At 37.6% G+C, this 27,310-nt stretch overlaps 3 protein-coding genes and 1 long non-coding RNA gene across 8 annotated transcripts in view; 2 read left to right on the top strand and 2 right to left on the bottom strand.

Moving 5' to 3' along the window:
* The first annotated feature begins 2,103 nt into the window (after positions 1-2,103).
* LOC309479353 (transcriptional-regulating factor 1) lies at positions 2,104-20,271 on the top strand. 3 transcript variants are annotated; one of them, XM_082143434.1, is made up of 15 exons: positions 2,104-2,334; positions 6,928-8,300; positions 8,380-8,426; positions 9,117-9,264; positions 9,384-9,584; positions 11,101-11,377; positions 11,785-11,839; positions 12,520-12,659; positions 12,948-13,051; positions 13,128-13,197; positions 13,387-13,475; positions 13,576-13,689; positions 14,028-14,129; positions 19,473-19,657; positions 19,745-20,271. In XM_082143434.1, exons 2-15 carry the CDS (start codon positions 7,068-7,070, stop codon positions 20,034-20,036), a joined length of 3,057 nt encoding a protein of 1,018 aa, XP_081999560.1. In that variant the 5' UTR covers positions 2,104-2,334; positions 6,928-7,067; the 3' UTR covers positions 20,037-20,271. The 3 variants fall into 3 exon arrangements, with proteins under 3 accessions (XP_081999560.1, XP_081999561.1, XP_081999559.1); XM_082143435.1 differs by lacking the exon at positions 2,104-2,334 and adding an exon at positions 3,861-4,056 and having other exon boundaries at positions 19,476-19,657; XM_082143433.1 differs by lacking the exon at positions 2,104-2,334 and adding an exon at positions 3,861-4,056.
* LOC309479559 lies at positions 8,620-9,100 on the bottom strand. The gene is made up of 2 exons (XR_014199304.1): positions 9,022-9,100; positions 8,620-8,918 (listed from the first exon to the last, which is right to left on the bottom strand). It is a non-coding gene; the product is annotated as an uncharacterized lncRNA (long non-coding RNA).
* A 2,027-nt stretch (positions 20,272-22,298) lies between the features above and the next one.
* On the top strand, positions 22,299-26,327 carry dusp23b (dual specificity phosphatase 23b). Its single transcript, XM_082143672.1, has 3 exons — positions 22,299-22,524; positions 25,704-25,981; positions 26,061-26,327. The coding sequence occupies exons 2-3, from the start codon at positions 25,712-25,714 to the stop codon at positions 26,247-26,249; spliced, it is 459 nt and encodes a 152-aa protein (XP_081999798.1). The 5' UTR covers positions 22,299-22,524; positions 25,704-25,711; the 3' UTR covers positions 26,250-26,327.
* Positions 26,328-26,466: 139 nt separating this feature from the next.
* Positions 26,467-27,310, bottom strand: part of LOC309479395 (afadin-like) — a 14,387-nt gene continuing 13,543 nt past the window's right edge. For all 3 annotated transcript variants that reach the window (XR_014199207.1, XM_082143514.1, XM_082143516.1), the window contains one exon: positions 26,467-26,851. Coding sequence is in view for 2 of the 3 variants with exons in the window: in XM_082143514.1 (XP_081999640.1) it covers positions 26,734-26,851 (118 nt within the window). In the remaining variant the exon portion in view is untranslated. The remainder of the gene's footprint in view (positions 26,852-27,310) is intronic.

The following is a 27,310-nucleotide window of genomic DNA, read 5'->3' as shown; positions in this document are numbered from 1 at the left end:
TAGCGATCGGCCGACTTCAGATAAACATAACTTTTGCTACCAACAAGCTATGATAAAAATAAAAACAGATTAGGAAAGGGCTTGATACCAGCTTCCATATGATATCAAAACCTGTAATAGGTAAAATTTCACCATGTGGTGGGTTTTCCCAGATCGCATCACATATAGATACAAATACATGGGCTATGTATTCCCTTTTTGGCCGATTTAAAATGTGTAGGTAATAATTGATCATAACCAGTATGATTAATTATTAATTATATATATATTCCCCTCATTTGAGCTAACTCGCTACAGGTTGATGAAAGTTGATAGTAACAGGACTATTCAATTCCCAAATGGATTTTGCCCACTGTAACGCTCGTCCGGAAAATAGGGAGATATTTCTGATTTTCGCTTGATCAGTAGCGAAACATTGAGATTGCATCTCAAAGTAGAGTGAGCAATGTAACAGAAACCCGTTGCACTCCTCCACCACGCCTGTGAATGTCGCTGGACGGGCCATGAGACTGGCAGAGGCAGATGTAGAAGTAGTGGTGACGAGTGGTTGCAGTGATAGACGTAGCGCCTGCACCAGATCGGCAAATGGATCTGCTGTGGGATTGACGTCGCTTGAATCTAATCCACACTGCATATTGATCTGGTCTTTTGTCAGCAACAGAAGAAGACAAAACAGGTAACTTCAACAGGATGCTTATTAACATAAACGTTCAGGAATCAAGCGAAGTAAGCAGGTAAGCCTTATGAGCATAGAACGATCTCAGAACGTAGATGAATGATAAACAGTCCTGTTTGTTGCTGGGGCTGACTGGTGCAAGCGGGCTGATTGACTGAAGATGACTGGTGAAGGCTAAAGACAGATGACTGAAGAAGATCTCAGAGATGAGCGTACCAGGTGAGTATACTAGTGATGTTTGGTTCTTGAACAAATCGTTCTATTGATCCGGTTCATAGGAAGTAACCAGTCGAGCCGGTTCATTAATCAAACTTTAGTTCCAAGTTGTCGACGCAGGAAGCACAAGCCGAAGTAGCACGTCTGACTCAAAAAGACCCGAATGAGCCGGTCCAACCAACTGTCGAAGTTTGCAGAGGATTACAGAGGAGTCTGATAAGCGAGTTGGCAAATACTATGCAAGCCTGTGGCACGTACTGGAAATATGCTTACTATGACTACTGTTATTAAATAACATTTTATTAAAACCTGCAAAAACATTTGTCGAGAGATATAAACAAAATTTACACTAGTTTGTGCATTCAGATTATATTCTAAGTTAAGTGAAATCAAGGAGTTTAAAAGACTGGTTTATTCTTTCTATATACTTAAGACATGTAGAACATATCTGCATTTATGCAAGCCTGTAATGTGTGCTGTAGGTGCGAAACATTTAGGAATCTTATCCATGATGTAGGCTACTCAATATTGGTCAGTCATATCCGACAAAGGATCCGCGAATTAAACTGTGACCACAAACACCATTAACTTAAGTGAATGACAGGCAATAATCAGCTATTTTATTTGAATGTTTCAATATGCATTGGCACAAATTACTTTATTTGAATGTTTCTTTGATATAACATGTTACTGAGTTGTAAGAAAATAAATACGTAGCACCATCACTGCTTAGTGATGTAAGGAACTGATGAATCGGTTCATTGAAACAAACTGTCCAAAAGAACCAGTTTGTGGAAATGAATCAGACTTTACATCACTAGAGTATACACAGGTAAGGAGCCAGATAAGGTGCACGGTAGGAACAACAAGACCATACAGCGGTGAACTGGAAGGTGACTGACTATAAAGGGGAGCTGTGATGAGTAGGTGCAGGTGTGACTGATAGACTGAACTGTGAACTGAATCTATTGGGTGGAATGGAGAAGTTGTGTTCTGACTCTGTTACAGTGGGATGAATTATTATTATTATTATTATTATTATTATTATGCTTTCGCTGAGAAAGAGAGAAAAAAAATTTATACTTTTTTTAAAAACAAACAAACAAACAAATAAATACATTTAAAAACTCTTATGTTAAAGTTTGGTGTGTGTGCCATATTGTGTCATAGTGAAAGTATGTTTAGAGGATGTTGAAGCGGAAGTGCGTTTTACAGCAGAGGGCACTACTGATGTTCACTGCAGATCTGTCCACCGAATTGCAGCTTTACATTTGGTAGATTTACGATCTTGAAAACTGAACAGCTATTTGGAAACAAAAAAAAGTTCTTGGAGTTGATGGCAGTGTGTGTCTGTGTCATGTGATCTTGGATCATTCGGCTGAAAGATGACAAATGAACACTATTCAGAGCTTCATCATGTGTCCTTTTACTTTCTAAAAAAGGTAAGTACTTTTTGTTTTTGCAAAACTCAAACACTATATTTAATGAAGCTCAAAATGGAAGCAGATTGTGACACTGAGTGAAAATATATTGATATAAATTTCCTTTCAGTTCATAAAAATATAATTTAACAACCTTAGCCCATTCTGATGCATCACAGAGCAGTCTAAAATAAAACTACACATAATCTATTGCTTCCTTTAGTTTACTATTACCTTATTTCCTACATTTAAACTTTTCATTTGCACTAAACTGCCTCAACTATTTAACTGCAGATGGAAATAGAAGGTTTCGGTTAGCAGGTGCAACTTTATGATCAGATAAGATGATGATGAAAACCCCACTGCAGAACCAATTGCATTATTTCTTAAAGCTAAAGTCAGCTTTTTAAAAAATTAAATAGGGCCTATTTTGTGAAATCTTGTGGAAAATGTTTAAAACATTAGTTGCTGCGCGATAAATACCTTTTAAAATAAAATATAATGAAAAACATTGAAAAACACAAGACAGAAAACACCCTAGAACTAATTACACTTATAGTAGCAAATAGTGATCTGATCAGGGACCATGTTTGCATGCACATCATTTGCTCATAGTAATTGGGTTGATGCATTTACATGATGGTTACATGACCTGATTCTCATTAATATCTGAAAATTCTCATGCACGCAAACGCAGTCAGTGTCCGTTTAATTAACAGTGAAATCAATGCAACAACCTTTTTTATAACACAAAAGGCTCTCGTCCTTACATAAATAAGAGATTCCTATAACATACAACTAAAACTCACTTTTGGGATGTGGTGGGTGTATAACTACAGATTTTATAATCATATGCATTGTATATTGTTAGCTTACTGATTTGAGATGAAGATTAGTAAGACGGTGCCGCAAGTATTCTGTTCACTGGACATCAACAGGCCTACAAGCAAGCATAAACATAAGGAAAGAGATGTAAAATTCATATTCAGTTATACATGCATGATTTATTCACATTGAAAGCACACATAACTCTTAATTAAAAGAGACCATCAACTAATATAAAAACCATTATTCACTATAAAACTGCTGATGGCAGCAAATCTCTGCCAGTAAACGTTCACCACAGGACACATTCACAGAAACGCTGACCTTTCTCAATGTGTGAATGAAAAAGTGTGGCTAAGCTGATACAAGAATAATGCAACCATAATTTAAACTGGCAAAATTTACATTTGATTGGATTGAAAGATGCACATTGTAGGATGCCATGTACAACAACACTGTCATCGTAGACTTTGATTCTGACAGTACAGATCCTAATATAGCTTTCTATGCACCATTTACCATCAGAAAGCCCACTTTTTTATCCTCCTCCATTTTACAGATGAAGCTATGAGACAAATAATAGCAGGTTGAGAAAATAGCTTGTGGTTATAACCCCGGAAGTCTCCGAGCTTAAAGAGAAAGATGACATTTCCTGAACTTCCTTGAACCCACTCAGGCCTTTAGACATTTGCTGCAGTTATAAGAGGACACAAGCACAATTCATTAGTCAGCAGTATGAACTGAACTTACTTCCCATTTTCAGAAGTGCTTTTGAAATATTCAGGTTTTTTTGTGCGTTGTGCCGACCTCGTCTATGTTTGTTATGATATGGTTTTGCATCTGTGGTATTCACTGCATCTTGATGGGCCATTTTGATGCACTAAAAAAGTGCATTACGGACATAAAGAAATGAGTGAGGTAAGCATGATCACTTTTTAATCACAGAAATACATGCAGCATGTGCATCTTCTAAAGATGCCCAAACTGCTCAAGACTATTTTAAATGCAAATAACTGGGGGAAAAAAAAGTAGGTAACACTATTTTACAGTGTCATTGTTAAATATGTTACAAGCAGTTTATAGTAATAACGGTAGCGCTTTATTTTATAGTCCTGTTCCGACCGCATGTACATACTACACATGTACGTACAATAACTAGGTTATAATTAGGTACTAACCCTGAACCTACCCCTAAACCTAACCCGTGTAGTTACCTTATATAACCAGTACACTGCAAGTACACATACTGTAAAATAAAGTGTAACAGTAATAACTATAAATTATGTATAATTACATGCAACTTACCCTAAACCAAACCCTAACCCTACAGTAAGTACATTGTTACTTAATATTACTCAGTACTTAAACATATAATTATAGTGTGACGAAGACACCATAAAATAAAGTGCAAGCAAAAAGTGTTTGATTTAAATTTTGACATTCTGTTTACAGTCAATTAACAGATCAGTAATACAGTCAGTGCATAATGTAATACTTACATGCATTGACCTCAGTTGGGTTGCGGATCGGTGTTGCAAACTTTGATTGTGTTATACTGCATGCACAGATATGGTTAAGAGCTCAACGCAGTCTAACATATGTTGAGCCAAATATTTGAGTAGCAGTTTCTAAAAATGCTTGTAATTGAAAACACACGTACAATGTTTTAATAGTCGACTGTACTGTAGTGAGCACTAGGTGAAGTGGGTTTACCAAAAGAATAGATAAAGTTTAGCTAGAAGTTTAAATGAAACTTGAGATGTGACCTTTGAGACGCAACTCAAGTTACTCAGCTAATGTTGAGATTAACAGATATAAAAATAGATATTTTGTCATTTATGTTTTGCTTGAGGCGCACAGGAGTTGATGCGATTTAAATTGTATGCAAATAAACACAAAGTATTTAAATATGATGGTGTTAAATTCATAAGTATTTAATTCAATAAATAATTATGCAGAGGATAAAACTGAAAAGTGACCAATAATTTCATGCTTAGAAATCTATAACAATCATCACCTTTGAACTATAATAATAATTTATTTCTTAAAAATAATAGATAAAAAAATAATAGATAGAATTTATCATCTTCAAGAATTCCAATATTCCACCCGAGCAGTTTGATAAAAAAAATAAAAAAAATAAAGAATAATTTTTACACATTACCCCAATTGTTGTAACTACAGCTATGTCTCAGTAAATGTGTGATGCACAACTACTGAATTCCAAAAACTGTTAATAATGTGTACACGGTCATACAACGAAGCTGAACATGTTAAACCAAGAAAAGAAAAAAACGGGGCCGACAGAAAAAAAAAAAACAAGCCTTCAATTGGTGCTAACTTAAAGACTGTTTAGTTTTTAAGTCTCTTTTTTTTTTATGGACGAGGGTTGAGATGATGTTGTGCCTCAGTAGTGTCTTTTTATGAGAAAGTACAGATCTTTCAGTTTTGTTTGTCTGTACACACACATTGTCACTTTTAAGTTTACTTCAAAAGGTCTAACAGTCGCCTTGTTCCACTCACTGGTCAGAGTCTGACGGCTTCACGCACTCGGAGTAAAGTGAAGATGGAAACTTTCAAAACCACAGTGCACACTTGAGCCTTTTGACACTCAGATGCTGTGTTAATCTGATTCAGAGAGTTGAACGAATGATCTGTTAGCACACTTTCTTTAAACAACACACTCAACACTTGGTCTCTCTCAAACCGCACATGGGTAAAAGTACACGCGTTATTCTGTACATTTGCAGACATTGTTTTGTAAGACAAACCTCAGATTGGTAATACTTTAGAGGTAGAAATTTTATTTTTTTAATAAGTAGAGGTAAGTACATTTTTAAGCCAGTTTTGCCATGAGAGATTGAATTTATGTGAAAATGTTTGTACACCAATAATAATATTTTTTTTAGGACAGCAGCATCTTTCAAAGAGCTCTTAGATACAGATCAAACTGTCGTCCTATATTCTGAGAAGACCATGTGACAGGAAGTGATAAGATGGTGTCTATACTTCATATTCTAGATGTAAGAGGAAGCCTCAGACTGAGTCATGGTGTGAATTTACTGTATCTGTTGTGGGTGGAAAAATAAGATATTATTAGTTTGCTAAAGTCGGTATGAAAAATTAACAAATTAATCTCAGACACGATCTAGACTTTGACAAGTGTTTGAAAAAATTAAATGGAAATAAACTGTGAACAACATATATTAAAGTCGGCATGAAATTAAAATGTGCACTACAGTAAAGTCTCCTCTGCTCACCAAGACTGCATTTATATAAACAAGGCCACAAAAATGTGTGATATTGTGAAATATTATGACAATTTAAAATAACTTTTCTATTTGTATATATTTTAAAATGTAATTTATGCCTGTGACAAAGCTGAATTTTCAGCATAATTACTCCAGTCTTCAGTGTCACATGATCCTTCAGAAATCATTCTAATATGCCGATTTGCTGCTTAAGAAACATTTATTATTATCATCATGTTGAAAAAAAACAGTTGTGCTGCTTCATATTTTTGTGGAAATCTTTACCCCCTCTTTGATAATCTAGAAACATTATAAATGTATGTGTCACTTTTGATCAATTTCATGCATCCTTGCAGAATAAAAATAGAAATAATAAAAATATATTACTAACCTAAAACATTTGAATGGTAGCGTATAAAACAGGTTCTGATCTTATTGTGCACAATTAACTGGTGCAGGTCTTTTCTACAAGACAAAAATGTCTTTGTAAACTTTCAAAAAAATAAACAATAAGATCTTGCTCTGTCTTGTTTTACAGGAAATGCTATTTTTGAAAAGCGCAGACGGAATAACCAATGATGGAAAAGTTTCATGGTCACATTCAAACCTCCATGTAATTACGGCCCCCTCAAACCATTAGTTTAACAGTATAGAAGCGGCACTTTAATCTTTCCAAAGATGACAGAAAACCTGTACGAGACGAATCAGTTCAACAACCACACCAACAGGACCTATTTGTTCCAGCACAGCCCAAGTGCGTTGGGAGTAACTCACTACGGTGTACCTAACGTAAGCTTGATCCAATCATCTCCAATGTCTCCGCTACTCAACCACGAGCAACTAACATCTCCTGGCACTCCAGCACATGAACTTTCTCCAATGCTTGACATGCCAAACAGTGCCGGGAACTGGGAATATGATCAGTTTGGAAGGTCATCATGGGGATCATCTTCTCATGAAGAACTAGCAGAGACTAATCGAATCTACCCGTTTAACATCACGTCTCAGAACAACTCATCACTGACTTGCAAAGACAACGGCAGTGCTTCTCATCCTCAAAGGTTGGACTCATTCTCACAGGCCTTCCCTACAAAAAATATTCACCCTATTTTTGGTGATAGTAACAGAACAGATGATAAGCACTCAGAAAACCACATTTCAGGGGGTTTGCACCTACCTCAAAGTCTTCCAGAAGGATCGGACAGGCAATCTTTGGAGTCTCCCATTTTTAACACGATGGTCATCCAAGGCCAAACGCAAATATGTGAACAGTCCGGCTTCCATCTGTCAGAGAGCCAACATTCACTGCACGGCCTTTACCAAAACCACCAGCAGTTTCACTATGGATACCAGCAACACAAACAGAAAGTGAACAACATGGAGCAGGTAAACAGGAGTCTCCAAAAGCCACAAAGCCCTTGGCATCATCAGCACGGTTATCAAAGCCACCCAATGTCATATCCAATGACCTTGAATCAACAACAAAGAGGGATATTTGCACATAAAACTCACAATGACTCTCTAGAGAGCCATGAACCTGCTCAATCACCAACCTACGGCCACCGCCAAGACTTTAAAGTCCCAGAACAGCAGATCTTCCATTACCAGGACCAACAGCATCTTCGTTCACTTTCCCAACCCGGCAATCCTTACCTCACCCTTCAGTCCCAAGATCAATCAATCCCTGCAAAGCAAAACAACATGTTCAGTGATCACTCCGCACCCAGCACACCTGTGTTTTCAAGTCCCAAAGAAGATCAATCTGGTTTCAACTTCCCTCAAAGAAGTGAAGATCTTTGCAGTCCTCTTTATCAGAGCAAGAGTTCAGGGGTCTGTAAAGCTCTTCCACAGGCGACTATGAGAGGAGATATTTTTCATCATCTCACCGCACATGCGCCTCAGTGGTCACAGGTACTGTATTTTTTATTTTAATAATTCATTAGCAACTCATTTTTATTTACGTTAAAGGTTTCTCAAAAATGTCTTGCAGGCATCTTCACCAGATATCCAAGATGAGGCTATTTCACCTCATTTCAGGTTTGACTCTAACCATAACCCTACTTATCAATTTAGTCAGAAAATCATGTGCTTTTCACAATACCCATTGTTTCGAAGCAGCTTTACAGAAAGTCATGTTACGTTATGTTTATCATATCTTAATATATCTTCATGCAACATATTTGCAATTAGCAGATTAGAGCTGGACGATAATATAGTTTACATTTTGTAATATTATAAACAATCAAGCAGAGAAGATTTGCTATAGAATATACCGCATAACGTGAGTCTGGGTAAGGTTGGGGTAAAATAATTTATAACAATTTGGTGTAGTGACAAGTCTAATTATTATTTGGTGATGTTTCTCATTGACACAGTTAAGTGATGCATATAAATGACATGATTTTAAAAAAATCAGATAATATCACCCACCCCAAAGCAGTTTAACATAGTAAAGCAGTCATGGCATAATACTTACACAATACATTGTACATAATACCTTTAGTCCCCAAGTGTACAAACCAAAGGCAACTGTGGCAAGGAAAAAAACTCACATTATTTATATATTATGCAGTAGTCAAAATTTTAAGTGGATCAAAACCTTTCAAAGTTATACATGAATTTTGAACAATACCCGTTTTTCTCTTAGGACCACTTTGATAAACGTTTTTGATCCACTTCTAATGTTGACTACTGTATAATATAGTATGTGGATTTGGATCTCTGTAGAGCAGAACCTGGGTTGTCGAGAGAGGAGGGATCTCATACAAAGATGAGATGCACCGTATGTCAGAGGGAGTTCAAAAGTCTTCCGGCACTGAACGGCCACATGCGCTCACATGGAGGACTGCGAACACACCCCACATCCATCAAAACGGTACGAACCACACTCATTTTGACCATCTACGGAGTTGTTTGAGTAAACACAGACAGAGGTTTGCATGAAATACGGCATGCTGATTTGCCCCACTGATTCAAGTTTCTTTATTTTAACAGAGAGACGGGCACATTCATCTGTCTACTGAGGTTGCTCAAACCAACCCCATCATCTTACCTGTGTCAGTACCCGTCAAGGATTACCAGACCCCAACCAAACTTATGCTCAACCTTCTGTGCCAGCAGAAAGATGATCAAAGCGGTTTAATTAAGTGTGGTGCACAGTCACCCCTCACGTCTGTACAAAACCACCCTTCCTGTGTGAGTTTCTGGCATTAATACAGTTATTTTTAGCCGCTGCTGATCTTGAACATCACTTCAGCTTTCTGAGAAGAAGACTGACGATGCTCAAAATTAGAAATAGAAAAAAAACATGATTCATGCTTCAAATGTTTGGTTTCTTACAAATCTACAAAAACTTTATAAAAATAAAATCTAAATTGGAGTTTTGTAGCTGTTAGTCTGTTACAGTAGCTTCTACGCAATCTATACTGAAGCGGACACATTTTTGACAATTTACTTTTAGCAATACATGCATTTAAAATGTGCATTCTATCAAAAATATTGATGACACATCTTGCATGTAGGAGCCTGTACAAATGTGTGTCCATTTGAATATTCCCTAAAACAAAAATTTCCCTCTACCTAATGCCTTCTGACACCAGATTTGCATTAGAAAGGGGTACATTTATAGCTGTGATTTAAACTAAAGGCTATTTCAAGAAACATATTTGATGTTTTGACAAATTGGAGGCTAAACTTATAAATTTGTACAATCTCATTTGTTCATTTTTGAATGATCTGCATACACCCCACTGACTTCTGTTTAGGGATGGACCTTTATGAAATTTTTTTTTTTTTTTGATCGTACAAATTTATACGAAATCACCAGCTTGTAAAATAGTTACATTTTCTTGTGAGATTGGGTTGGCTATTTAAAGTCGGCATGAAACTGACATAATGAAAATCTCTCCTCTATTGTGAAATACTGTATATTCGGGTGAAACCTCTCAGACAAAAAAAAAGAAGTGCGGGACTTAATTTTGTCCGTTGGGAATTGATTGGATGGTTGAATCATTGTTTGCTGTGATTTCATGTGAGTGACATGTTGCGTTTTGATTAAAGATTACAAGGGTACATTTTAAAATAATAATGATTAATCATTTATTAATAAACACTACAATACTACATACAAAAAAAATAATAAGAAGAATCAATTAAACTGCCTCTACATCCAATTCAACTCTGAAAAAATGGGGAAACACAGATTGTCCAGTCTTTTCAATCATATGATTTGTGATCTACACACACACACAAAAAATGTTTCTCTTCTAAACTTGACTTTTTTGCTTTTAGTTATTGCTATTCTCTAAAATGTGCAATGTACTAGAACAAATAATGTGGGACAAACGTAAACATCAAGTACTTGAAAATTACTTTGAAAAAATTGAAAGTGTAGTTCCAGTATGATTGTCAATTAGAATAATAACACATTACGTTGTGAGAGTAGAGCTTTTGCTTAGGCTGAAGACTGGTACATAAATATGTTTTTACCGCTTTATTTAAAGAGAAGACTTAACATTTAGCATGCTAATACTGTATGTGCTATTGTTTGCAAACAGTTCACTAGCTATATAGTATAATTCAGTGATATGACAAAAAAAAAATATCTAGAAACCAAGTAAAATCACTTTAAAACTACTTCATTTGGTTACTTTAAAATTCAACATAATCAAATGAAGTTATGTAATCTCTGATTTCTCATTACACATTCTAGATAAAGAGATCCGTCTCGGATGAAGAATGTGCACCAAAGCAGGTAAAAAAGAGATACCGTCACTGTCTGGTCCCATTGATGATTCCTCCGCCCAGTGCCGGTCAGGAGTCCCGAGGCGCTGTGCTCTTCCGCAGTCAGCTGAGGACAGCAAGCAGCATGGGGGACGACGTGCCGTACACTCCTCCACCAATGCTTAGCCCCGTACGCCCGGGCTCGGGCCTCTTCAGTGCTGTCAGCGGAAGAGGAAAGAGCAGTGGGGTCGAGTCTTCTGCAGACGGTAGTGAAGATTATTACATCTCTAGATTTTATGACAATAACAAACATTAAAGAGTCATTTTTACTGAATTCTGGCCTGTTCACACCAAGGACAATAACTATGAAAATAAAGTATAAATTCTAAAAAATCATCCTAAAAATGTACAAGTATCACACACTGTAAGAGTCCACACCTCAACTAACAAAAATGGCACGATGTCTTTGGAATAATTTTCAGAACTATTATTTCCTTCTGATGAAAGATAAAAACATTGACAACCAATCAGAATCTATCCTGCTTTCGTTTTAGTTATCATCCTAAGTGTGAACGGGCCTTTATTTTAGATGCATGCATGGTGAATGCTTGTTACAGTAGCAGTATTTTCATCTTTATAATAAGCATTATCCATCTTTATCTATAACTAACAGGTGTTAAGGATGACTGTGGTGAGACTTCAAGGGAAAAAGCAATTAATGTAACTCCGTAAGTAGTTTTTTTTACGTAAAGATAATATGGGTGTAAATTCAATCCCACTAATGGCAACAAATGAAATGTTTTACCTGTGAAAAGCTGCTGCCATGATGCTTGGTGTTGTGGGTGGTTGCCAGGGCGTTGCTATACGATTGCTATGGTGTTGCTAGGTAGTTTTTTTTTTACTGGCCCAACTAATACCCAGAGTTCAACCTCAAGTCTCAGTGGTATTCTCTTCTTTATGATAAGATGGGCACATGGTGATGGAAAAGTATGAAATGAAAGAAATTATATTTCAATGCTTTTGTGTTCACTCCCAAAACTTCTACCCAGAAACTTTGCATTTGCTCGAAAAAAAAAAAAAGAAAAGAAAAAGAGAACAAAAGGGTTTTTCACGCGAATGCAGAAGCACTGAAATAGTTTTTCCGTCCCATTTCATATTTTTTTTCAATCAGGTCTGCCAGATGGGGAAAAAAAGCTTATTCACTTAGAAAAGAAATATCCCACCTCCTCAAGTTGCATGATGTATACATACCATAATAAGATCGAAAATATTAGACACTTCACCTTTAAGCTCAACAATGTGTAACTGCAAATTATTTTACAGGCAACTGCTTGCTTTATTTATTACATTTTAATAATGTCAGATTAAAATAACCAGTAAATAAACAGTTCTTACATGTTCTCTACAGTCACATTAATGTTGGTAAAGAATTTCAAGCAAAGATCCCAAACATTAAGAGTAAAGCCCTCATAGAGGAAGATACCCATAATGCTGTTCCTCTGTGGTTGCCCACCAAAGACCTGGATACCCCTGATAACCAGCACAAAGGTAACTAAAAACACATGTATTTCACTTTTGTGCTTAAAGAATGCAGCAACTACAGTGATTTTACAATGCAGAGCGGGCATTCTTATGAACAATGCAAAGCAGAACATAAAATTCAAAAAGTAATAAAGTTAACTAGGCTAACAATGTTACACAAAACATAAACTAGATTAATACATGCATGTCATTTTTATCTATATTAAAAGGTTCCTTTTTTTTTTTGTCCACAGTAAAAAAAAAAAAAAAAACGTCCAAAAATCTGACTACCATTGCTTTTTCCCCCCCTTTTAGTGGAAAACCTTCTGAAAATGGCTTGCTCTAGTGTACTGCCTGGTGGTGGAGCAAACACAGAATATGTCCTTCACTGTCTTTTTGAGTGCAGAGGAGATATTATGGTAATTATATTTCTTATAATCGCTTCCTGACACTAAAACTTGTCTAAAAAGCCTTAAAATAACTATTATGTTCCAGAACACCCTGGAAAAGCTTCTCCTGACAACGCTAAACACATCCAGCCTCAAAACAGACTATCATTACGCAGGTGCGTGACTCTTCAAAAGATTTTGTACCCAAAAATAAAGAGACATTATTTTGTCTTTCTTTTTACTGTTCTATCCTCATATGCAATAAATCCTTCCTGAGGAAGAATAATAAGAGTATTAATTAATTAAAGGGACTTAAAATACTAAATGCATCACATTACATTATTTCTTCTATTATCATCAACTAGGATCAGACAGGTGGACACTTCAGGAGAAACGGCAGCTGAACAAAGCACTTTTAAATCATCACAAAGACTTCTATCTCGTCCAGAAAATGGTAGTTGCAGTCATGCAATAAATAATAAACTTTTGTTTTCTGTAAATACATTAGCATTAATTTGGTTTGGTGACTGTAAGAATGTTTTCTATTTATTTAGGTCAAGACAAAGTCAGTGTCTCAGTGTGTCGAGTACTATTACACATGGAAAAAACGTTTGCGTCTGGGTACGAGAATCAGCACAGCTCTGGCTACTCCTGTTCAAGACCAGCGGGTGAGTTACAGCGCGGCTTACTAGTAATACTCCTCTGGGGGGCAAAAGCAGTGACCTAAGATTCAGTGTTTAAACACTTAAGATGAATTTATAGAAAATTTTAAAGTGCAGACGCTTTGAATTATCTTATTCAAAGACATTCAGACATTTTTAAGGGTGATTTAGGTGTATACATACTTTCTGTAGTCAAATTATTACATTCATAGAGTGTTAAAAGACTTAAATGGGAAATGCTACTACAGTCATTCGCTTACATCAAACTGACTGTTAATTTGATTTGAACTGGAATGATCTATAATAATAAATATTTTTAATGCATAGCCTATTTATTTGATTAGGGAGACTGGGCGATAAACAACACTCCACAACCGAACAAAGAATCCAACAGCAAAATATCAGAAAACTCCAGCGCTGTGTTTGTCTGTGAAGTGTCAAACTCTGTGAGTATCTGTGTACATACTGAAACCTCTAGGTGCTTTCTCCACTTCCTGTCATTTACCTCACACCTTTCTCTAAAACATGCTTTATTCTGCCTCTGCATTCTGTGGCATTTCATGCACTCACTCATCTACAGTATATGTCCTGTGTAAAATCAAAGTTGTGTTATTGTGTAGTAGCAATCACCTAGGGATTTCAATTGACATAAATTCACTGTTTAAATTAACGATCAAGTAATCGATTATTCAATAACCTTAACCTCTTAAATCCGAAGCAGGGGCACTACTAAGTTATCATGTTACATAACCACTTGCTTATCTAGCACCAAATAGGTGTCGTTTACAGTGAATATAGGGAATATGGCCATCTCAAGTGCTTTCAATTTGCTGACATATTAGAAGTGCTCTATTTTCATAGCATGAAAAAAATAACTGTGTTACATGAAAATGTGATCTGTAAAATCAAGTAGCCTACATAACAGACTTGTGTCATTTGTCGTTGAAAAGGTCTCAACTAGCAGAATACAAGAAGCATATTTGTTTCAGTTAGAGTTAGAGTTTCAGTTAGAGACCAAACTTTATTATAAATTTGTATGAAAAAGCATTGTCGACGCACCTGCAAACAGTATACACGAGCGCCACGTTTTGGTTTGTAACTTCGCGCAACCTTAGTAACCCTTAATAGATAGCATATCTTTATTTAGAGCAGGTGGTGTCGAACGAGCCCAAACACAACATAAGACAATGTTTTGATCACGGAGTGACATGACATGCTGCTTGGCTAAAGCTATAGGACTTCCGGGATCCGATCGCATCGCGATCATGACAAAGTGTTTTCCAACATTATTTGAAAGTTCAACCAACTAGGTGTAGAGACCAATCGGACACTGTTTTACAGCTGGAGCTCACTTGGATTGGTTTGATCGCTTAGATTGACAGGTCTTGATTTACCATGAATAGGAGTGCACAGCTGAAACAGCACTGGAAGATCATCACTCATAAACCAAGTAGTTATAACGTTCAGTAAAATCACTTGTTTGGATGGTATTTTAGACCCTTGGTTAAATGACTAGCCTACCTAATCCATTGCATGGCTTGAAGACGTTAATACACTTTAGGTGTGTTTTAATCAGCTCCCTTGTTCAGTAGTCAGGGCACTGACTATTAACAGAGAAAATGCTCCAATACAGAACATAGCTGAGTATTGGACCTAGTCAAAACCACCTCACTCTCACGGGGCGTGTGCCCAGGTTCAATGCAGACAAACATTGAATAGCAGATCAACCTCACAGCAAAGACAAAACATGCGGTGCAAAAGATGGGAGGTTGTAAAATCTAGCAAAAGTGTTGGTGAGAAGACCAACCTGGTGCTAGACAGATGTCCTGAATCGACATCCCTTTAGCCAAAGCCCATGAAGAAGCCACAATCCTATAGAATGAGTGCAAACTCCAAAAGGAAAGATCTAATTCTCAGAAGCATATGTCAATGCTATTGTTTCCACAATCCAATTAAATCCAAAGGCGGTTTCGAAGCTTTCACCCTCTTAAATGGACAAACAGCTGTTTTGACAGCCTAAATTGCAAAGATCTGTCCATATAAGTGCGCAAAGCGTGAATGGGGCATAAGGCGAGTGGCGCAGGCATAGTCCCCTGAGGAGCAAGCGCTTGAGGCTTTATAACTTGTGCCCTAAATGACATGGAAAGCACCATGGGCACATAGCCATGTCTGGGTGTCAGTCTGACTATACATGCATCCTTCCCAAATTCCACACAAGCTGTTCTGTAGATAAAGCATGAAAGTAACCCACTCTCTTCCCACATGCCAGAGTGAGTAAAATTTTTACCAAATTGTGCATCCCCACTGAACGACAATCAATGGGCAGATGGAAAGCAGAAATAGCAGTCACGTACACCTTTAAAGTGGATGGCGTGCACTCGTTATCCAAAAAGTCCTGTAGAAATCCTGGGTCTTCATTTATATATTTACACCATGAGGCGAAGACCTTCCATTTCAGGGCATAAAGGCACCTGGTCGAGGGGGCTCTTGCTTCCGCGTTAGTATCCAGCACGCGTTGCAGCACAATCAACATCTGCCTCTCGCGTTGACCTGCCAGTTCCACAGCTCTGGTTTGGGATGTCATATAGTGCCCATCGCTTGAGAGAACAGTTCCCTTCATAATGGAATTGGCCACAGGGGAGCGTTATCCGTTCTCCGTGGACCGTGCCACCTCTGGACAGCATGTACACGCCACAATTCAGATGGCTGGAGACATAAACTGCCCGCATCGATAGGAGATTCCCGTCCGCCCACAAAAAGAGACGCTCCGCCAGCGGGTGAGAGTGAATACCCTCTTGGTGATTGATGCAAGACACCACTGTCGGGTTAGCGTGCTCATACAGCTGCGAGTCACCAAAATGCACATCTGGCCTCATTGCCAGGCAGTGCGCAGCACACAAACTTTCATCCAGAGCTGAAGTGGTTTCATATGCAGGAGTACAAGCTGGCACACAACTCCATCAGTCCCAGCAACCTCTGAAAGCACTTCAGAGAAACCAATTCTCCCGGTCTGAATGGTGCAAGAGAGTTGAGCAAAGAACGTAAGCGCTCGAGACAGGTGCGCTCGCATCAAACACGAATTTAGGTTAATGCCCAAGAACTTGATGCCCTGTGATGAATGGAGCATGCTCTTTTGCATATTGATAGACAGCCCTAGGCACTGCAAGTGATCTAGAAGCTGATACATGCAAACTGAAGCGTATAACTGCCTGTGATGGTGTTTATCACCCACTCTGGTGTTTATCACCCCCCCCCCCGTAAGCGCACACTATGCACTGGCGCAGTGAGAGAGGTTGTAGCGCTCTGTGATGTACCTGAGGTGGCTCGCTTCCCAGTGGCGACAGTGTGACGCTCTCTTTTAGAAGGACAGAAGTGTGACAGCCTCTGCACAAGTTAGACCACCAGTGCATGCTGGGGGAACACTTGAGCTGAGAGTGAGTGAACGCACAGGGCTCACGCTGCTTGGGGACCTGCTTATCGTGTTTGAGTGAGAGCGTGCATAACTTTTCAGAACATTTTCAGGCTGGTGGGGCCTTCTCTGAGTCACGCAAGTGCCTCAACGTCTGCCACAAGTGATGCTGAAGGACCACCAGGCTGCCCATACTGTGACCGCCCTGGGGCGGTCTTCTTCATCGCCATGAGTGCAAGGTCAGTGGCCGATTGCAGGTTCCTGGAAGCCTCCGGATCTGGACCCCTCTCGTCTAAGGCCTGCAGCATCTTCGTCTGGAAGACTTGCAGCACCGCCATAGTATGAATGGCAGATGCTGCCTGCCCAGCTGCCATGATTGCCTTTTTGGCACTTGCACGGCACGGCTTCTAGGGAAGCATTTGGCACAGGTGGGCCATAATTACATCCTCGAAGGGCAGCGGTTTGGTATGCCCCAAACAACTGACTCTGTCGACAGAAGAGAGGGAGCAACAAGCCCACAAGATTTCTTCTTGGACTTCGGGGGACAATAGAGCGGGTCTCTGGGGGGGCGCAGGCTTCATGACCCTACTGCAGAAAACTTGCTGGCTGTTCCGGTGGTGACCAGTTGAGGGCCAGGTCCTTAACAGTCTCTGAAATAATCCTCAACAGCTCCTCATCCACCGCAGCTGGAAGCTCGGCCACCTCACTGCGTTGAGCCTCAAACTCCTGACAGGACCAATCACCCGAGTCAGAGGCCCCAGTGGACATTACGTCATCATCGTTATCCTCGCCTGCAGTGCCAAAAGAGATCAGGTTACAGGCTTCATCAGAGGAGAGAAAGCTGGTCTCAGAATAGGACACAGGAGACCCCAATCGATGCACACGCTGGAGCTGCGTCGACGTGCGAACATCACAGGGGCCTAATGCATGTGGCTGCCTCTTCCTCTCCTTCCGCTACGGGAGGTGGAGGCGAGGGGGCAGCCAGAGCACAGTTCAGGACTGTGGAAACCCTGGCACGTAGGATCCTGACTGTCATTTCCTCGCAGAAAGAAATGGGCACAGCCCAAGTAGAAAACACACGCATCATGCATGTCGGGGAGCTCGATGGGTCCACCACACACATACACGACATTCCTTGATGGACATCATCTTCCTGCCAGAAAACACATAAGGCGAGAGAAAGTGTTGTCCTCTTAAAGAAGAGATCAACGGCGAGAAGAATTCAATGCTTGCTTCGTGAAAGAGGAAGAGAAAGATTCTGAGGCAATGGCACTGAGCACTGAGCTATATAGTGAATGGCTCCACCCATAGCTTGCACTCAGAGTCGCTATTGGCCAGTAATTTTAACTGCCATGATGCAATCAGGCTTCAGTATTCAAGGAAGGAGAGGGATACCCCATAGCATTAGCATGCAATGTTGAGAGACCGACTTGAAAGGGAACTACACGCTCTCATGATGACCTTGCTTAATCTACCCATCGATAAGTTTTATCAATAAAATGAATTGATCGTCACTTAATCGTTAGCATACCTACTAGCAACCACTCAGAACACCTTAGCAACCAAAGAGAAACATGATCAAAACACCCAGAACACTTTAGCAACATCAAAGAAACACCCTGGAAAACACAATTCAAGTTGATTGAGACACTTTTTCCCAGTCATCTCAGTGGCAAAATGTGTCCCAATCAACCTGAATTCACCCCTACATCTTGTTCAGTGATATATAATTCCCTTGTTGATAATGTTCAGTCTGATGCATTATATAAAATGTAAATGTGTGTTATATATAACCTATTCTGTTCAATACAGCAACAAATGTTGCATATTCCTAATAATGAAGACAATTCTTTGCTAACAATACAAGTTGATTTTAATGTTGTCATTACTTACTCACCTTTATGTAGTTCCAAACCAATTCTGTGGAGCAAAAAAGGAGAATTTTACACAATTACATTTCTGAAAACTTCACATACAGTTTACACTTAGGCATATTCTTTTAAAGTATATTGTCTGTAATAAGTAGACTTTTTAAAAGTATGCTGAAGTGCACTTCTTTTTCACAATGGGTCTTTTCCATACAACTTCTGTCAAGCTGCAAAAACACTATAAAAGCACCATCTATAAGTACTCCAGACAACATATAATCTTTCCCTCTTAAGAGTATTATTCCAGAATAGTTTCCTGACAGTTAAAACAGTAAGTTACTCAGACAAAGATATTGTATGATTTGGTATAGTGCATGCTTTTTTATGGCGTTGTCCATTTTGCAACTTATTACGGTTGTTTTAATAAAACTTATACTGTTGTTCTAAGGAAACATGGGGTTGGAAAAAGTAAACATTTGTTTCTGGGTAAACTATTACCATCTTTCTCCCAGCAGACAAATGGAGAAACGTGGAACCAGAACAATCTCCGGCTGCTCTGTAGCTCTCCAGCCGAACACAAAGCGCCCACGGTGACCCAGTCTTTGGGTTCGGCTTCTGTGAGAAGTTCTCCCTCCAACAGCACCACCAGCGGAGATACTGATTCAGCCCTCGTCTTTCCCTGCAGTGAGTGTGGAAAGTAAGCTGAGTCAAAAACAGAAACATCTTCATACAGTTATGAATCACAGTGGTTGCGGTCTGATTCACGATATATCTCTTTTCATAGGGTGTTTTTGAAGGTGAAAAGTCGGAATGCCCACATGAAGACACACCGGCAGCAGGAGGACACACAGTTGTGGCAGTTTCCCAGGGTTTCTGAGCCAGATCAAGTGATTGTGACACGTGGTTGCCATGTTACACCACTAAAACAAGCCATAAGCCTTCATTCTTTACCATATGACAGAACCACAGAAGTGAAAACATGCTTAAATGACATGCGCAGTGAGTCAGTGCAGGAAATAGATCACCCTCTGAAGACGCTTCCTGTCCATAGTCCACTGGACTATATTCCAAGTTAGTAGCTTAAGTTTAGCTGACTGAAGGAGGACATTCTTGGTAGACTATAAAACAGACTACTTTATGTAAATGGTACAACTATATATGTATATTAAAACTAATAAGGCTATGGCAAATCTTTGCTTTAATTTTGGTGTTAAAACTAATGACGTGCTATTTTTTATCTGCTTGTATTTTGTATCACTTTTTTTTTATTTGTAATTAACAGTTGATTATTAAACACTCACATTCACAACACATGGATGTCTTGTGCAATATTTGCATTGCATATTTTTCCAGTGTAAACTATATAAGTTTAGCTTGTTGATCGATGGGTGATTTTATCCAACTTCCCACCACTGCTTTTTTTAAATAGTAGTTCTTCTATATTTCAAGCAAAAATATTCAACATGGTTGTCATATGACCTCATGGCACCTTTTTAATATGCACAATACACAAGATGCATGTTGAATTACTAGGCCTATGCTATTTATGAACACAGACTTTGTCAGTTTGCAATCTATGACATTTGCAGCATAATAAAGATACTATATGGCGTAACTGTATGTCCCGCATATACATTAATTTTGTTACTGCAGACTGAAAAAATGGGCTTTTGATACAGCAACACACACACACTGCAAGGAAAGTACTAGGGGGTCTGTGGAAATGACGAGAGAAAAAAAAAAATATATATATATATATATATATATATACACACAGTATATATACACAGTATATATATATATATATATATATATATATATATATATATATATATATATATGCTAATATTAGTAGTCAACAATTAGCACGAAACGCAGGGCAAAAATAGTGACATTTGCAAGTAACTATTACGTTTGGTCTGAATAGTTTGCTATTTTAACTGTCGAGGTTTAGTTCTAATTAAATTACGTAATGGGTCGTAAATTTTATATATATATACATACATACATACATACACACACACACACACACACACACACACACACACACATACATAGATGTATATAGGAGTCAATATTTGAAGTGGATCAAAAAAAGTTCATCAAAGTAGTCCTAAGACAAGAACGGGTATTGTTCAAAATTCAAGTATAACTTTGATGAACGGTTTTTGACCCACTTCAAATGCTGACTACTGTATATATACACATAATATTTTATTTAAATAAAAATGAGATAGAAAAGATAAATAAAAGATAGACTAAAATAAGTAAATGAGCAAATAAAAAAAAATATTCTAACAGTACAGTGCTACAATGAGTTGGAAAAAATGTAATAGAAACTAAATATGTTCTAATTAATATTTAGACATTTAAAATATTTTTTTCACAAAATAAATTGGCCTTTTCCACAATAAACTAAACATGGCTTTTCCACAAGAAACTAAACATGGCTTTTCCACAAGAAACTAAACATATGTATTTAAAAGTTTGAGTAGTTTAGGATGAGCGTCCCTTAGAACAAGGATGGTACTGTGTGGGTCCGTGGCAAAATTGAAAACCCCTGCACAAAAACATTGTTTTTCTTTCACCATTGATTCACCCTTCCTACACAAAAACATTGTTTGTCAGAAGTGGGATTCGAACCCACGCCTCCAGAGGAGACTGCGACCTGAACGCAGCGCCTTAGACCGCTCGGCCATCCTGACATGCTACATGCTAATCACATGCTAATATTAGTAGTCAACCGTTAGCACGCAACGCAGTGCAAAAATAGTGACATTCGCAAAAACGTTTGGTCTGAATAAATAGTTTTCTATTTTAACTGTCGAGGTTTAGTTCTAATTAAATTACGTAATGGGTCGTAAATAATTGTCCAGGCCCCTTCTAAAGTAGCAACATAAGTCTTTGTTAAGTGCCGTGGTCTGGAAAATTATTTACGCCTGAAAAATGACGATGGGAAACTGTGGGTTCGAATCCCACTTCAGACAAACACTGTTTTGTGCAGGTGAATCAATGTATGCATGTGAATAGTAATTCAGGCAGTAGCCATGGAAGTCTTAGTTACGTGATAACTGTTACTTCTCTCAGCGCTGGTCGAACTGGGCCAATCACAGTCGTTTATGATTATAGTAAAATGTACGTAATTTAATTAATTTTACAGAGATTACTAAATTGAATTTTTGTTTATATATCAACTATATGTAGTTGCGGTTATTATAGTTAAAATGTTTAATAAAAATAAATGTTTCCAGAAGTAAGTCAAAACACGTAGTCCGACCTCAATGTGGTTCAATGGAGGATACGGCTTTGTCGCCCTTGAGCGCCCCCTGGAGGAAGAGCCTGCATTTGGCAGTGATAGTAACATGTGCCACTAATGGTCGAACTCGACAGCTGTCGAGCAGGCTTCAGTTCCAAAGATACGACATTGTATTTGCTAAAAGAATATATGGATCAATACATTAGTATTTAGAGAACAGAAGCAGTGTGTGATTATCAGGGTGTCCAGAAGGGAACCGTTTAGTGGACTGATATGGACCACGTCGAGTCAACACTGAACTAAACAAGGTAACGTTACAGTGAATTATTAGCCTAATGTTACTTCTATTTGCAATCAAAATACTCGATTAATTTACCATGGCATGTACACCAAGAACGTGACATAATATATACAATGCAATATTTTTGTGGTTACATTATATAATAATATTTGAACTGTAAAATTGCATTAACAAATACAATAATATTTAAATTGACATTATAAATTGCACTATACAATACAATATTATTTAAAGGTACATTATCTAGCGGTTAAAAACAACTGCATTCATTTTGCAGAAGAGCATTGTTTTGATTCTGTTTCGGTTCTGCAGCGGATGAATATGGTTCTTTCTCATAACTAAACATAACTATTAGGTTATAGTATAATCAGTTTAGATGGAGGATCACAAGCGGACTGGCTGAAGATGTTACTAGCTATAACCATTAATAGACACGGTAACAGTTAATGCCTTGAAAATAATTCCAGCACAGCTAACGTTACAACTATAGTGACATTAAATGACCCTTCACAATAGATAATGTTTTACAATTAATTTTAGAGCTAAATGTATCGGTTTTAATAAAATATATTACTCACCTGCTGAGTAACGCCATCTCTGCGTCGCCTTTACAACATTTCAAACCCCTCAGTTCTCACTGTTGATTCTGGTTTTATTACGAGCTCTGTCGCTTACCAGCAGACGCTCCTCTGTTCGGCGTTTTCCTAAAAAGGGTGATTCCCCGAAATTTCAAATATTTAGCTGCAGATCAACCTCTCTCGCTCGTTGTGACAGTACCTGTCCCACGCCATACACGCTTTGTCAAAGTAGCAGGTGTTATGGACCAACTGGGGCTCGTGTTAAATTGGGACATGCGCGTGCTCCCAAAACATTTTACCTGTCTTCCCAGCATGAGGCGGCAGATTCGTCGAATGCCATTTTCCACGGAACACAAATAAACAAAATGTTTTTTACAATGTTTGTAAATGTTAGTATCATTAGTGGACTGTGTTGTTTCCTTGTTAACTGTTCTCATGTGGGACTGTTCTCTATTTCACGCAGTTTAAGGGAGAGTTTTAGCGTGTTTTCATGTCTCGCCTCGCGACGTTATTTTGAGACGTTTGTTTTTACTGAAATTGATTATGATACTTTAAATAAATTTAAGCGCATTAAATAAAGATTTTTTATTTTATTTGTGTATAACGCTAGTGTATAGGCAGTATTTATGGCTATATTTAAATATATAAAAGCTATATTTATGGTTAATTTACGTGTTGAGGTTATAAACTTTTATAAAACATTTGTTTTATAATTATCTTTAACATTTATGGGGGAAAAATGGGAAAAAAAAAAAGGATACTGTATTTTCAGAACAATACTAGAGCCTGTTTCATCATTCATATTCATATTGAACACAGAAGCAAATGGAGAAAACTGCAAGTCTTTCACATTGCATTTAAGATATGCATTTTATCCATCTGGTCATCATCAACTCATGAGCTTTGACTCGCTAGTGTCATCCTTTACTTTTTGAGCTACAGGAACTATTTTTATTTTATTGACTATAATATTTTACAATTTATGCTATAGGCCTACTATTTGCTATTTTATTCATAGCTATTATATTGCTACGGTATTATACTCATACTCAATTTTATTTTAGGCTACTAAAAGTAATAATAATATAGGGTAGTGTATAATAATAATAATATGCTATAGAATAAAACTGCCACAACTGTGTATATTGAACTATTACATCTGACCTTATATTAGAAATATATTTTATAAATTTAAACCAGACTCAAGTTGTGCTATAAATGTTTTACCACTGGAACAAATGTACAAGGATTATCTTATAATTAGGGGCCCAAGCTGTGATATTAAAGTTGCCCACTAGATGGAGCCACAGGATACGGAATGTCTTAAAGTCCCCCTGTGGTGAATATCAAGTTTTTAATGTTGTTTATGTCTATGTGGTGTTTTTAATATGCTTTAAGACAAACCATGTGCAAATTCATGAGTCAACACCATTGCTGAGTATTATCTCCTTAAAACTGCAGTGAAAAATAGACAGTCTCAAAAACGCGGTTTGAAATCGCTGCTGTTTCTGACGTCACAAACTACCTTACGGGCGGGCTTTAGCATATCATTAACTGCTGTGAAGTCAAGTCAAGTCACCTTTATTTATATAGCGCTTTTTACAATACAAAAATAGGTAAGCAGGGGAGTCTCAGGAGAAGCCAGGTTATCCCGGTATATTTTTCTGTTGATTTGAAAAATCGGGTACATTTAGCAATATAGCGGGTGAATTATGTATGTGATGTATATTATGATCAACTATGTTCTTCAAAGTTGTTCAAAGCCTTTCTAAGTATACGGATTATTAAAAGGCAGCTGTCTGACTCTGAGATGGTGAACGGAAACATAGTTTGTGTGACATTTGCAACACATCAAGCAAAAGGCATTAAAAACTTGATTTTCACCACAAGGGGGGACTTTAAAACTCATCTTTGATCACCAAAATGACATATTTAAATGTTTTTTCCTGTGGAAAAAAAAAATCTCCAAATGTAACTCTACACCCGTGCTTCATTTAATATACGTCGCACATAAATATGCTTATTACCCCGCCTCCACTCACTCACACCAGCTCAGAGATCCAATCGGTCAACTTACTGTAGTAAACATGGCAGAATAGCAAGTGGAAATACCGGTTTAATTCAGCCATATATGTTTGAACCAGAAACTGATTCAGAAGAAGTAGTGAAAGAGTGAATTATACAGGCTCGTATACAAGTCGATGTCTCAGAATGGTAATGCATTAATGTTCTTTAAGACAAACCATGTGCAAATGTTTGAAATGTTTTTATTTTCATTTTATTCATTTTTATTGCATGTTTCTGTCATTTTTATTTCTGTTTAGTTTATTCATTTTTATTTCAGTTTTAGATATTTAAGTAGCCTACTTTGTGAAACTACACAAAAATGTGAAATCTTGCCTTTGCAAGCAGCTTCATATTTTATTCCAGTTAACATTTATTTATTTTTATGATTTTGGTTTTAGATTTAATTATAATAACTGGCCCAAACAGCACTTTAGCAGAAAGATTTGTAAATATGAGACAGTTTTTCCTCAATCTTGCAGATATGCGACAGTGGGCCTTGTTTAGTGCTAACCAATGTTTTAATGTAACTCACACTTAACAGAGAAAACTATGGCTTCGGCACAACCTCCAAACTTCTCCTGGGTGGATCCTGGTAAGGTGGCAGGACTGGCAATGCCACGAATGACGGCCCACTATCAGTACCTGCTGGACAACGGCGTCAAGCACCTGGTGACCCTGTGCGAGCGCAAACCTCCTTACCACGACACCTGTCCAGACCTCACCCTTCATCATATCAAGATTCACGACTTCTGCGCCCCCACATTTGATCAGATCAAGAGATTCTTGTCCATAGTGGAGGAGGCCAGTGCGAGAGGACAGGTAAAACATTCTTCATGCACATCTGTGTTCTGCAAATATGTATTAAGTATCTCTGTGTTTGTCTACTGGACTTTGACAGGCTGTTGCGGTGCACTGTTTGCATGGTTTTGGCCGGACGGGGACGATGCTCGCCTGTTACCTGGTGAAGAGCAGGAAAATCAGTGGAATCGACGCCATTAATGAGATAAGAAGCATACGCCGAGGGTCTATTGAAACCCGAGAGCAGGAACTAATTGTGGTGCAGTTTCATCAACAAAATGAGGTGTAAAATAAGAAAATGTATATTTTTAATGCAGATGCTTACGAATAATGTTGTATAAAGCAATAAAGAATTATTTATTTCCAATGTATGCATTTATTTTTGAAGATCTTGACCTTATGGGCAAGGCTGTACAAGTTACTATCACTGAAAAATATGAAAAAGCAGTGCAACTGTAATGAAAGTCACTAAAACATCCTGCTATTTCCACTATTAATACATTCCTACAGGATATTTCTATGACATAGTGCACTATGTTAAAAGCAGTGGTGAATTTAGATAAACTAAGCCACCTTTTTAGTAACTGAAATGAAAAAGTGGCCTATCTTATATGAGTTTACCTTATTTGTATACATTTTTAAAACTTGCATAATTCAGGAGGATCTGGAAACAAATCAAGAACTATTCAGCCTTGTTCATTTTTTAAGACACCAGATTGTCTAAATGATGGTAGCCTCCAGAATAAAATGATTTTAGTGGTTTTGCCTTTTCATCAGGACACTTCGACTTTACTTGAAGTGACCATTTCCAAAGAAAACAGCCGCTGACGCTCCTTAAAACTCAGATTCTCTGGGGCTCGCTGTGTTTTGAAGCTTTTGTGATCCATTACACTGTAAGAGTATAAAAAAAACCTGATTATTACAGGTTTTTGTAAATAACCAATATGTGAAACAAAAAGATGTCGCAAGGGCTATGTTAGAATAGACATTAAAATGATAATTATTCTTATTTTAATTCAGTTTTTGTGAGTTCTGTCTTACAGAATAAAATTTCAATACCATCTATTAAAAAAAAAAAAATCTGGGTAACAAGTAAACAATAAAACACAATGACAAACACAACAGTCAATGATATAGTAAAGATAGAACTGATCTGGGATCTCAGAATAATTTTCATAAATGTCAGATTAAGACAAAAATGATCAATTCATTACTGGGCCTGAAGTAAACTTAGGTTTACTTGATTATACATAGTTTACACATTCAGCACATTCAGCATAAAACTAAGCATTTAAATATCATGTTACTAAGACATATTATTGGCAGATATAAAGTGACAACTTATATTTA

This window comes from Leuciscus leuciscus (assembly GCF_965113295.1).
Source record: "Leuciscus leuciscus genome assembly, chromosome: 17".
In the NCBI taxonomy this organism is placed as follows: Eukaryota; Metazoa; Chordata; class Actinopteri; order Cypriniformes; family Leuciscidae; genus Leuciscus; species Leuciscus leuciscus.
This window is presented reverse-complemented; position numbering and strand designations above follow the sequence as displayed.

Coding starts and splice junctions, on each gene's coding strand:
- LOC309479353 (XM_082143434.1), top strand. CDS start 7,068: ATGACAGAAAACCTGTACGAGACGAATCAGTTCAACAACCACACCAAC. Junction 13,198..13,386: donor AACAGACTATCATTACGCAG/GTGCGTGACTCT, acceptor ATCATCAACTAG/GATCAGACAGGTGGACACTT. Junction 19,658..19,744: donor CCCTGCAGTGAGTGTGGAAA/GTAAGCTGAGTC, acceptor CTCTTTTCATAG/GGTGTTTTTGAAGGTGAAAA.
- dusp23b (XM_082143672.1), top strand. CDS start 25,712: ATGGCTTCGGCACAACCTCCAAACTTCTCCTGGGTGGATCCTGGTAAG. Junction 25,982..26,060: donor AGGCCAGTGCGAGAGGACAG/GTAAAACATTCT, acceptor GGACTTTGACAG/GCTGTTGCGGTGCACTGTTT.